Here is a 13,237-nt window from a genome sequence, read left to right as displayed (position 1 = left end):
CAGTTAAAAACAACCACACACAATCCGTTCACTATATATGTAGCACAGAACAGCTAACTACGACTTCTGCGTAGGGTAACGTCGCTGAATATTAGTTCTTGAACACTCATGCCGTGTCTGTCTGAACTTTAATTTGAACCGTCAGGTGGCGTTGTTGGAGATGTTTTTTTCTACAGCCCATCTTTATAATTGCAACACAGTGACCTTTGAAGTTGTTTGAAGTACCAAGCGTAATCCGTGCATAATGTGCTGTTGTTTCCAAAATCTTTGGAAAGCCGTGGCAAGAGTTTATGGGAGAGAAAGGGTAGGTGAAAAGCTATTTGTCTACCTCGACTGTTAACAAAAGCAATCGCAAAACAACTCTTTGTTTCCACCACATTGGTGCGAAACTCGTGTGGCATTTTCACTGTACTGGTAACAGTCTCAGTTGTTAAGAAAAGTAAGTTTCGCATTGTCTATGTTTTTTAATTTGTTGTGTGATTGTGTGCACGGTACAGTAATTACACACGGATGCCCCGCCTCTTCTGCTGTGGCTTGCTCTTCGACGAGGAGCCAAAACACCAAGTGTTGTGAGTCAGTCTGACAGCAAACACAGATGACAGAGGATCTCGGGAGAATAAATGTTTAAAAGAAATAGCAGAGCACGAGGACAACAATGCAGTTTTTGGACTTGTCACCGGAGGAGTAAAGAATCTGGACCGTTGCTGTTTTTGTTTTTTTAGCACGAGTCTGTAAGTAAAGACTAAGCTTTTCTTAATTGTGAGGTGGACCAACACATTTCCCCTTCGTTTCACAGCACCATGGAGATAGTAGGAAATAGAAAGCTAGGTTCACCATATTTGCAGGGATTTTTCCTTGTAATTTTTTGTGAATAGTATTCTAGAATAACAATGGTTGAACCCGTTGGATTTGTGGAGGCTTGGATAGCCCAGTTCCCTAATTCTGATCCGCCATGCATGGAGCTAAACTCTATGTGTGATATTGAACAGGAGCTGGACAAATGTAAGACATCCGTCAAACACTTGGAGAAGGAAGTAAACAAAGAGCGCTTTAGGATGATTTACCTGCAGACTCTTCTTGCAAAAGAAAGGAAGTCTTATGATGGCCAGCGTTGGGGGTTTAAAAGGATTCCTAAGGAAAGGGATGGAACCCTTTCAAGTGGTCCAGACAGCCAGTTGCCTCTCAAAGAGGAAGTATCAGTAGTGCAGCCACGGACAGCACCTGGCAAGAGAGAAAAGTGTACACCACATTCAGAGGGAGAGGTTGAGGGTGCCAAACAGAAAGGCGGGGAGACACCTGTCTGCCGAGAGTCCGACATTTCCGAATTCCCAGTGGGACCGGGTTCGGTGGCGGCTCTGAGATCCAACTTCGAGCGCATCAGGAGAGCCAACTCAAACACAGCTGGAGATGGCAGAGGGTTGTCAGTGACGGGAGGACCAGACAAACCCTTCTACGTGAACATGGAGTATCATTACGAGCGAGGACTGGTCAAAGTTAACGACAGGGAGGTGTCAGACAAGATCAGCACGCTTGGTTGTCAGGCCATGCAGATGGAACGCAAGCGGTCTCTTTATTCCGTACCAGGGAACCTATCAACCACCGCAGGAGACATGAACAAGTGTGTTCAGCGGGGCCGATCCACTGAGGGGAACTGCAGTTATAATGGGTCGTATGACGAACCAGAGGTCACCCATCACTTCCTGAAAGACAGTGAGATCCATTCCACAGGAGGAAAGTTTGAGACACAGCCAGCTGAGTGTCAACCATACACCAGCGTGTATGTCGGTGGAATGATGACTGAGGGGGACACTCGAGTGATCCACATTAGAGACCACAGCATCGAGGAGAACATGCATCTAACATGGCCTCGGCGCTCCGGTTCTCCCGGCAGCTTTGATGACGAACAAGGAGGAGGGTACACACCAGACTGCAGCTCCAATGAAAACTTGACATCCAGCGAAGAGGACTTCTCCTCAAGCCAGTCCAGCCATGTTTCTCCCAGTCCCACAACCGATCAGATGTTCAGGGACAAAAGTCGCTCACCTTCCCAGCAGTCGTTTGACAGCAGCAGCCCACCCACGCCTTTCTCCCAAAAGCGTCTGAAGCAGCAGGTTGGGGTGACTGACCTGAGCAGAGTACATAAAGCAGGCCAGCCATGGCCTAGTGATGGGGAGTCCACCACATCCAGCAGGACCTCCCATGACAACAGTGTTCAAGGTGATCTGGGTAAGTCTGCAAAGCATACTCTCTCTTGTACAACAAATAATGTTTCTAATTCAGATTTGTGATTAACCTTAAGTGGGTGTTTGTTCAATATGGACCACTTAATACATCACCATTACACTACACATTTACACAATAGCCCATGTGATTTCTCTAGACATGAAAGTAATAAAACATTTAGCATGAAATACTGTATAATAAATTAAAATTTTAGACATAAATCAAATGTGCATTTTTTCATGTTGCTTGTTGTTTTATTTTTCCCTTTATGTGTTGCACTGGTTTATTACTTACATTGTGCCGCTTAAAAAGGTACCGGTAACATGAAAGATTTTTCTACGTCATGAATGCTCCACCAATGTCCAGATGAGTACAAAGAGCCCTGACTGTTTTACTCTGACTGCACCTATCAGCTTTTATCTTCCCTTTATAGTAGAGTGTGCGGACCCTGCACACTCCACAGTTTTTTTCGTTGGGAGGGGAGGGGCGGAGTTTTTCTTGCCTCATTTGAAGTCATGCGTTAAGATCGTTAAGATCCTTTAATGTCTTTTTTGAATGAAGGTTTTTTGAGGCCAGTGCAGATTCAAATATTTTGCAGACTAGAATTACGAGAGCTAGTGTAAGCCAATTCAGACAGATGATTTTTTTTCCCAACATGCTGATAAACCACTGGTTTTGCAAGATATGAATGGGCACCATAATTTGGCAATGTTTAGGATGGTTGACCGTGACTGCCTTCCTCTTGGCTTCTTTGTTGTCATACACAAATCAATGTAAAAGTTATGTTGTCTTTTAATTAGCAGGAACTTAGTAAACCCGTTAGACGCTTTTTCGAACAATAGTCACCAAAGGGGTCCGGAAAGTTGCTAAAATAGGACTACAAAAGCTGCAAAAAAGCTATAAACTTAAATTATTCAGTGAAATCCATTACTTACCGAGCCCAAAGAAATAATAATAATAATGGCAAAGGCAAATAGTCATTTTTTGTTTTTCTTTATTTTGTTTTTGAACTTGCACAAATTGTTCAAAAGGGAGCTGACAGAAGCAACATTACACATCACATTCTAGTTGACACCAATAAATCGGTGTTGTTAAATTAACCAAATGATGACAAAGTCATTTATGCTCAAAGTATCCAGGATAAAATGTGCATCCACTAACCCTTAACCTGGGACCATGTAAGAGGAGAACAGAGCTACTGGTACCAAAGAGTAGTCTGTTTTCACCAAAAGGCCTTGCGCTAGAATAAGTTGCAGTACATTGTTGTCTAAAATGCATCTGCAATCTCTTTAATGACAGCCCACCACCCTAACTCCAGACCTAAATGTTTTCTGGTCAGGATTATTATGCCGTTTATTTTTAACACATGATGCTGTTAACCTGCGGTGGAGGGAAATATAATGAGATGACTGATGTGACCTACAAAAGCTAGGCTAGGTTTAATGAATTGCATATTCTTCACACAATAATGAGCATTAAGACACATTCTCCCCAAAGCCTGGTAATGAATGTTAATTCTTTGCAGCTTTAATCAGCTTTTGCTTAACACAACGCAACACTGGAAAATGATTTTTACTTTGTTACAGCTTGCAAAAAAAGGTGCATGGATTGACATGCTACATTAATCAGTGATGGCGAATTAGGAGTTTTTTTCATTTTCATTTTCATTTTTTAACCTGACCTCACCTCATTTTCGGCCCCTTCTGCTCATGGCCCACTGAGTGCCAGAATGCTCTCACAGTAAGGCTACGACGGAGGCAGCTCCTGCCCCCGGGCTTCCCAGTCACTTCGGCTTGTTCACTCTTGAGTGTTATTGTGTCAGCACACATCAGTGTTGTTGTCCTTGGTGCCGAGTAATTAACCTAAAGGGGTTTGTCTAGCGTGATAAATTTAGGGAGTGTCTTTTGTCATAGGAGGTGGGTAGAGAAAAGCCTTGACTACTCACTCAAAAAAGAGGATTGAATGGCTTAAAACGTGTCACGCGGCTTCCAATCGAAACGCTGGCCATCAGTGCTTCCTGTTGTTATGCGTGCACACAATAGTAGAATCTGTCATTGTGACCAAGTATTGACATGGTAACAATATAACAATGTTAAGTGGGATAAGCAGAGTGGTTTGGCCAACTTGGGGATGTCATGGACAGGAGTCAGGAGTTAGTTAAGGACTTTTATTGTTGTGGTTTTGTAATTCCCCAATCATATAGTCAGTAAAATCAAAGCCGAACATTCTGCAAGAGGGATTGGGATAAAGGGAAATTGTTTTCCTCTGTCCCTTAAAAATCATCCAATGCAGGTTGGATTAGGCAGATACACAGAATGTGTTGTTATATAAAGTGATTCGGTCCAAAGCTCTTCGACACAAAGCATGTGACAAACAGGCAGATTGTGCGTGCTATAATCGGTATAAAGTGTAAGGTAGCACGCTTCTGGGATGACTGCAATGTACAATCCATTCAATCTGGTTCTGTATCCATCTTCATTCTCATTTGTCAGTCAGTGCTGTAAACGTGACTTTGGGCAGAGAAAAATGTGAATTTCATGATGGCAAAATCATTTGAATTAATACTTCAAAATGATTTGCAATATATTAAATTGATATCTTTTTGCATGAGTAAGCAGAGTGTGTATGAAAGCAATGACTTGTGTCCTCATGATAGCATTAGCAACATTATTTCCTGGTGGGGAAAGAGAGACATTTGCCATGATTTGAGACTTCCATCTATTAACGCTGATTATGAGTTAGCAGTTGGTGCTCTAAATGTCAGGATATTTTAAAAATATAGAAAAACTGATGCACACACGAAGCATGTATTGTGAAATTATGGTTAGTTTTTTTTTTATACATACAGAATGGTATGTATAATTTAAGTTCAACATGCTTGTAATATTTTGTTACAATAACCCTTATTCTCTAAATGGAAACATTTAAACAAAACTTTAAAAAGCTTCTCTTTTTTTTTACTTAGATATTCCTGTGTTGTAATTGTAACAAATTACTGTATATGCACTTAATAAAGTTCTACGCAATTAAGAGTTTTTCAAAACAATACAATTAACTGCTTTATAAACATACTGTCAATTTATATTGAACACAATTGATTTTTGTATGATAGAGGTGCCCTCTACAACTTTTCCAGTTTCTCACATGGCCCCTTGAGAAAATGCATTAATACTGTAATGGATATTTTAAATGCATTACGTTTTACAATGTTTTTAAGGCGCCATGGGGCTTATGTGCCACCCCACCTGGAAAACAGTCTTTTACAGCCGTGCACTCAGTTCGTTTCTTTTCTAAATTTGTAGCCTGCAAGTCTGGGCAGCCCTGATTACATCACTGAGACATCATTTGTGTTATTTTTGATTGGCATTTTATAAAAGGGCCCACCTTCTTGCCTTTTCTAAAAGTGTTCTGCTGCCTTGAGTGTTTTCTCTAATCTTGGGGAGATGTGGTTGAAAGTTCCTGTGGACATTTGAGTGTTTTATTTGTCCGAAAACAATTCCCATGAGAGCTACAGTATCACTGAGTGCTTTCCCATGGGCAGAGAAGTTCTTGTTTGACACGGACTGTTGAAAATGTTCATGATACTGGCTCAGTGGGTGCCCTTGTCTCTAGAGGCAACTAAGTGCTGACATAAAGGCACAGCTGTTTAATGTGTCTTGTATAATGAATTACCACATGTCTGGATTCCCTTTCGGATGTTGTAATAATATTTGTGCACACGTTGCTGGATTAAGGATTTGGGCATGGAGTTAGTTGAGGCACGTTTCAAATAAACTGGCCTTTGTTCACAAAGCTTTAAGTGTTCTTAAATTTATTCAAAATAAGTGTGGCTAAAATGTATTTCACCCTGCAAAAAAAGGCTACCTTGATCTCATTGTTGTAAAGAAGCTTTGTTACCCTGCTTAGTTGAGCATGGTGAAAGTATTAAGTAAAGCCTAATAAAATGCACTCAATGTCTGATGTCAGCTTGAGGCTGTCAAGGATTTTTTGTGCGTACATGTGGTTTTTCTGCACCATGCTATGCTTCTTATTAGGCAATTTTATTTATATAGCAGGAGCACATTTCATATATAAGGCAACTGAACTTAATGTGCTTCACACAACCAAAAGCACACCACTTAAAAACATTTACAAACAAAACAGCTGAAGACATTTGCAAAGCAAAGAGAAAAAAATAGCTTATTAAAGTTATTAAAAGAACACATTTTCACAAAATTAAGACGTAAACAAAAAGACCGTGTAGTAAAAAATATATATTTTTAAATGCTTAAAAGACCTTAATAAAAGGTATGGGAAATAAAGCAGTTTTTTTAACCTGTATTTATACTTAGGACTGACTTTTAGTTGGCAACTTATTCCATTTGCGTCCAATATAACAAAACCGGGGCTCCACTATTTGACCCAAGTATGCAGATCCCAGAGCCATATTGGGTTTATAGTCAATTATCATTTTCTTAGTGTATTCAGGACCCAAACCATTCAGTGATTTATAGACAAAGCCTTAAGGACTACAGTAGCTGTAACAACTGTTTGATGCTCTTTTTAGGGAGTTCAGTCAGAACACCTTTCCAATAATCAAGTCTACTGGAGATAAAAGCATTTGATACACGTTTTCTGGTCTGCTTGGAGCATGTAACCCTTCAGTCTGGTTGTATTCTTCATTTGGTAAAAGGCTGTTTTAATGATTTACTTGATATGACTGCTGAAAGTGAGGCCCAAGTCTATCAGCAGCCTAACATTTCAGATGTAGTCTTTGCTTTATAAAGATGGTGACTCCAAGTGTTTATTAACAGCAGCACTCTTTATTGCCAAACACAAATTACCTCAGTTTTGTTTTGGTTTAGCCGAAGGAAATTTTGGTTCGTACAATTAGTTGAACCGCTGTCATTTGGAGGACATTGACGTGTCATCTGCATAGCCACGATAGCCGACACTAGCATTCTGAAGCATTTGACCCAAGGGTAACATATACAGACTGAACAAAAGGGGTTCAAGGACTGACTCTTGAGGGACCCCACGTGTCATGGCCATTCGATAAAATTCAAATCTTCCAATCATTATAAAATAACTGCTTTCATCCAAGTAGAACCTGCACCATTTTAGGACCATACCATTTAATCTTACCCAATTTTCCAGCCTGTTTAACAGTAAAGTATGATCAACTGTATCAAATGCTGCACAGAGATCCAGTAAGATGAGCCCCAACACATTCCCTGCAACAGTGTTCAATTTTATATAATTTAGTATGTTAATAAGAGCTGTTTGTGTATTGTGATGAGGTCGAACACCTGATTGAAAATCACCAGTCAATTTCCATTCCAGTAATTGCTGAGCTGAATAAAAAAGCACTTTCTCAACATTCTTAGTAAGAAGAGGAGGTTTAAGGTGTTGCATCATTTTGTGATTTTGCTGGTTTGTGCTGATGTTTGACCTGATGGATTGTATTTATTTATGTATTTATTTATGAATTTATTTATGTATCTATCTATCTATCTATCTATCTATCTATCTATCTATCTATCTATCTATCTATCTATCTATCTATCTATCTATCTATCTATCTATCTATCTATCTATCTATCTATCTATCTATCTATCTATCTATCTATCTATTCCACTAAAATAGCAGGCAAATTCATTGCATTTGTTTTTTGGGAAGAGTTTTGGTGCTATTTTGGTGATTGATGATTTTGGGGTTGTTGTCTCCTGGTTTCTGGCTATGTGGGGCAATTGTCAAGCTACGATATAGACAAGAGTTTCTGATTGGCTATGGGTCCTTTAGGGAGGCCAGCTCTCGGGTGGGTCTATTTTGCCATAATTGATCATCATCATGACTCTTAAATGCCAGTGGCAAAAGGTTTATGTATAGCGGCTTGAAGAAGCGTCTGGGTGTGTGGACGTTTTTAGGGTTGAAGTGAAATAGTGACAGCTTGCGGCAATGACAACAGCTACCACTGCCAAGTGCAAATGTACAAATGCAAGAGGTATTGTTTGCGGATTGTTTTTAAATTAATGGGATTCCAATCGATTTCCATGAGACTTTGCAGATGGTTAGCATATAAGCAAGAAACCATAACGTTTTAGCTCTATGAAAATGCTGTTATATTTGCAGTTCTTCCTATTTACATATTTTCCTTGGAACCTATGCTCTGTTATTTGCTGAAAAAGTCACCTATTTGCTGTTTTTGTGCTCATGTCAAAGCAATAACAGTATTGTATTACTTGTGTTGAGGTGCTTCTTTCGACAAAAGTATCACTTTGCGCCAACATTTTGGTACCATTGAACTATGTTTATGCGAGTTGAGGAGTTTCATTTAGACAATGATAGTGCTTTGCCGCCATCTTCTGGCATCTAGCTATATAAAACCTTTTAGTGGGGGTTGTCAGTTACTCCCTCCTCCCAGCAGAGCTCAGTCTCTATCCCCATGAAGAGCGGGGGTTCCCTGTAATTCAGACCGACAACAACACAACAAAACTGTCAACGGTTCAACCTTGGTGGAAGTCTCAACAAAGGTCAGGAGGATGCACATGAACTTGTACTGTAAAACTAAATGATGTGTGCCAGTTCCAGTTCCATGTGTTTGTATACCTAAAATTACAGAGGAGATAATTAGTTGGTGCCCATCAAACAGCATACAATATCATGGACTTGTGCATCTATTATAGCAGAGTAGCAGACCAAAAGAAGGCATTTGGCCTCTGTGCATCAAAGAAACTACTGTCAGTGTAGGAATTTACAACGGGTTGTTTCCAAATGATGTGGGATGATCAGCTTTGGGGATTCCCTTGTCTGTATTCTGTGCTTCGCTCATACCCTGGAGACTTACTTGAGCCAAGTCACTCAGCTGATTACAAGGTCCTGTGAGTCATTGATTTAAGCTGTTTAAGTTGTTACTCTTATTTAAAAAGGGGGTTGCAAAAATTACAAATGTTTCAAAACATTAGAAAATATGTAATGTCTTATGTGTTTGAAGAGTTACATTTTTAATAGGACCAGCTGCTCTGATTATATTCATTTTAAATTCAGATTTGTACAGTGAGCTAAGGGACGTTTGCATGGTAACTGGGGTTTTCTATTAAGTGCTTTCTACAAAGCATTTTAGTCCTATAGTCAGCTTAGTAGCGTCACATCTCAGTATTCAAATGCAATTCCGGGGTTCCAGGATTGAGCATGTTTTTTTTTGTGCTTGATTGTGCGGAAGCACACAACGGATTCAAACTTTATTAGTTGATTAGTGTTAACAGCAACAACTAATTGCAGTTTATACTTTTGGAACACTCTCGTTCCGAAGCTCAAGTCCATAGAGATGAGTTACTGTCCCCCAAATAATGTGGTTACAAGAAAAACATTTTCTTTAATTGTTTATATATATATATATATATATATATATATTTATTTATGTTTTACAAACCCCAAAAATTCTTCAGAATACACCAATACTGTAACCATTCCATTCTCCATGAAAAACTGAAAAAAATCATGGCAAACCCGGAAAAATCCAAAATATGAAAGAAAGAAAAATTCTGAATATCAACACCTTCTTAAAATAATTGTCTAAGTAATTTTTCTGATTTTTCAGGAAACACAAAAAAATGAACCATTTGCCTCATGAGAAGATAATTTAGGCAAAAATAATTATTTTTGCACCCAAAAAAAATGGCTTAGGCAATTATTTTAAGAGGGTGAATCTGCGAGTGCCGAACTTTAAATATGCAGGGGTTGACTGTAGTTTTAAGTTGTAATATCACCATTTACCACTAGGTGGACATGTCTTAGTTGCATTTAAATTGGATCTTATACTGCCCTATACTATGTGAGTAGGCCTAATAATTTTTGTTTTGCAAATGTGAAATACTATGTAGGATCAACATAGTTGCTCAAATGTATAACTATTTTTAAATGTTGAATTGTTTTTGTGGGGAGAAAAAAAAAATCTGAAATGAGTTCTTGCACTTAATCAAACCCTTTGTTGTTGGGTTAGGATAGTGGATCTTTTACACACACACTCAAAAAATTATAAAAAAATAAAATATATTAAGAACACATATTTTGTCCATATTTAAAATCGTGTTTTTGTCACACATCTGGTTAGGAAGTGTGTGGTCATATGTGCCCCCCTTCAGCAATTAAGTCGCCCAACCCTGGTCTAGAGAGTGTCACTACTTGCCGCATCAGCTGGTTTTAGACCAAGTCCTCATTTCCAGTCAAATGCAGAATCATTCATATTTGAGGTCCCTTAAAGTAATCCAGACAGACCTATCATTGTACCAGGACACACACATCTTAAGTGTAGTGGTCATGGAAGCTGAAGAATGCAGCCTCACCCTTTTCCTCGAGTAAACGCTGGCCCACCGGAGGAAGTGTTGTTCGCAGGCATGGTAAGGCAGCCCTGCCTCTGTGGGTAAGTACGATACACCTGTTCCTCTGTGCAGAGTACAGTGCACAGTAGTCAAAAGCTGGCAGGCAATCATGACAGCAGGTCTGGCATTGCCAGCTGCTCTCACAGGAAAGTCTTTGAATGGGCTCCTTGTGCTGCCTTATCTGGGAACAGAAGAAAAAAAACTTTGTAGAAAAAAAACTACGCCAGGTGGCTCGCTAGCTCACCCAGTTAGCTTGTTTACTCAAACACTTTGCCGTAGATAATTGGAAAAAATCTTTGGCATGTTTATGAGCATGTGGACCTGTGTCCCCTGGCTCAGTGGTCCTCCCTCGTGCTCAGCCTCAGCGTCTCTCGTCCTGCCATCTCAGCGCCCCTCCTTGGTCACACTCAAAGGGCCCTCTGTGCTGCGAGCTGGCAGGCAAGTGCTAATGGAATGTCTCAGCTGCTTCCAGGGCGGGGGGGGGGGGGGGGGGCGGATAATGAAATGTTAAGTGTGCTATGAGTTCACCTCTCTCATGACAGCCTGACCTGTGGAGCTTGTTGCATTACTAGTCAACACAGTTTGTTTTAGGCAAATATGAGGCTGTTCGGTGTGAGGCAATGGGGAAACAGATGCCTGAGAAACAAGCAAAGGGAAACGCTTAGTTTGTTCACAACTAACAAACTGAGCTATTGACCTTTTGCACGGGACGTCACAGCCCTCATGGGAACGCCCCCTCGGGACACTGGACAGCAAAAGAGCCACTTGCCTATATTGTAACCATTGAATCTCATACAGCGTAAAGTCCTTTATCTAATTGATTATCTTATAAAATGGTCATATCTTGCTTTGCGGTCGATTGTACAGACAGACAAAGGAGTAAACCAAATGTTGCTTTTTATCGCATACCTACTAATGAAGACAAAATACGTCGATTGATAGCAGCAATCAACAGAAAGGACTGATAGCCCACAAAGTATTCACGGATTTGCAGCAATCATTTTTTGCGAGGTTAGTAGATCAATGTTGTAATTAGTAGATAAATGTTCATACATTTTACTAGTAAACGTACACTCTAACAAAGATTGTAACAGAGGTGTCGAATTGCATGTTTCAAATCACATTAACGAGCCAGATAGTTAGCGTCCACTCCAACTGCACGAACACACAGCTTAGTTTTAAAATGCACCTTCTTCAAAACTATTAAGTGCATTTAACTGTTTTATAATGGGTGATTTCGTCTTTGCGCTTGGAGTTTTTAACTCTGGAGCCGGAGTCATATTATTACTGCATAACTTGTCACTACGATAGTCATTTGTTCCATGCTAGTAAACATAGTAACATAACATCATCACAGCGTTTTAATATAGAACGGACTATGTAAAAATAAGTTAGTTAGCGTGATAAACAAGTTTTACCTTTGCATTACGAGGTATATTGTCCCCCGGTGTGAGCGTAGCATCTCGTCCCAGAGACTCAGCCAGCGACAAGCTTTTGAATCAGCCCCGGTGTAAGGAGAAGTGACTACATAATGATATAGGTCGTACGCTGTGAATTCCGGCAAAGTCGGCGATTTGATTAACTTGGTAAAAACAGCAGACGACAGAAGGTAAGGCTGTTTTCAAACTAGCGATCTCCAACTTAAGTAAATATCGCGCTCTATGAGTCCCGACTAAATGTGCAACTTCGACTGACAGGCGACCTTCGGTTGAAGTACGAGATTCCATGGCTCTATGGGCAATAATAACTTTTAATTTGTAAAAAAAGTCGCTCCGGGTCACGTTCACTTCCATTCAACAATCATTTCCTTCCGCCGTCCGTCATAGGGCAGTCACGTGATCACGTGACGTCGGTGCAAATGGTCAATAGTGGGAAACTATCAAAAAGTGAGCATTTAGTCAGATGGAGAATAGTCAAGTTTATTTATATAGCCCTCAATCAAAAAGAGTCTCATAAAGAATATACCAAGCCCACAGTTGACAATTTTAACAACATCCCCTGATCTTACCATGTCCATTATTTTTTCATTATTTAGTGATTTTGTCACCAACACCACCTGGAAGTATGTTATGCTGCTAAAAACACTTATATCTTCAATTTTGCTTCACTGTTTTTGCAGATTGGAACTACCGGGCTTTGATTATTTCTCTTATGAAGCACATTACAGGCAGTGGTCTCACCACGCTGAGCTATTTCTATATACTGATTAGTAGGTGCACTGGGCTGGGCGGCCTAGTTCTAACCGATACTGTTCACTGACTGACTGGCACTAATTTTAGGCAAGTCTATACAGCAGATGAGAGGCATGTGCGGGTGGCCCTCGCTGCTTCCACAAGCCATGTGGCTTTAAGGTCTCAGATTGATGTTTCGGCTATTGTTTTAACAGTTTGCCACAACACATAGGGGACTATTGCATTAACAGATCCAGCTACATGACGTTACAGGCACACTCCAATTAGTTTATGTCAGATTCCATTTTACTACTCTTGGCATGCATTGCGCAGTTTGTAAAAGAGTTGAACTTGAATGTCTTTTCAGAGTGTGGAAAAGCATTGTCGTGTCTCACAAAGTGATTCAAGTGACATAACAGGTGTATTCACAAATTGGATTATGCTGGTCGTTGTCTCACGTAGTCGGTGGTATCTTGATTACC

The 13,237-nt window shown here is 40.1% G+C and overlaps 1 protein-coding gene across 2 annotated transcripts in view; it reads left to right on the top strand.

Annotated features, from left to right (window-relative positions):
* The first annotated feature begins 10 nt into the window (after nucleotides 1-10).
* Nucleotides 11-13,237, top strand: part of LOC147174226 (breakpoint cluster region protein) — a 38,405-nt gene continuing 25,178 nt past the window's right edge. The window contains exons 1-2 of one of the 2 annotated variants that reach the window (XM_086075885.1): nucleotides 11-304; nucleotides 498-2,226. In XM_086075885.1, the coding sequence (XP_085932011.1) occupies nucleotides 891-2,226 (1,336 nt within the window). In that variant the 5' untranslated portion in view covers nucleotides 11-304; nucleotides 498-890. The remainder of the gene's footprint in view (nucleotides 305-497; nucleotides 2,227-13,237) is intronic. The other variant, XM_086075886.1, reaches the window with a different exon arrangement.

This window comes from Leptonotus elevatus, chromosome 5, assembly GCF_054856555.1.
Source record: "Leptonotus elevatus isolate MCC_2025b chromosome 5, RoL_Lele_1.0, whole genome shotgun sequence".
Lineage (NCBI taxonomy): Eukaryota > Metazoa > Chordata > Actinopteri > Syngnathiformes > Syngnathidae > Leptonotus > Leptonotus elevatus.
The sequence above is the reverse complement of the archived record's forward strand: the minus strand, read 5'-3'. Positions and strand labels throughout refer to the sequence as shown.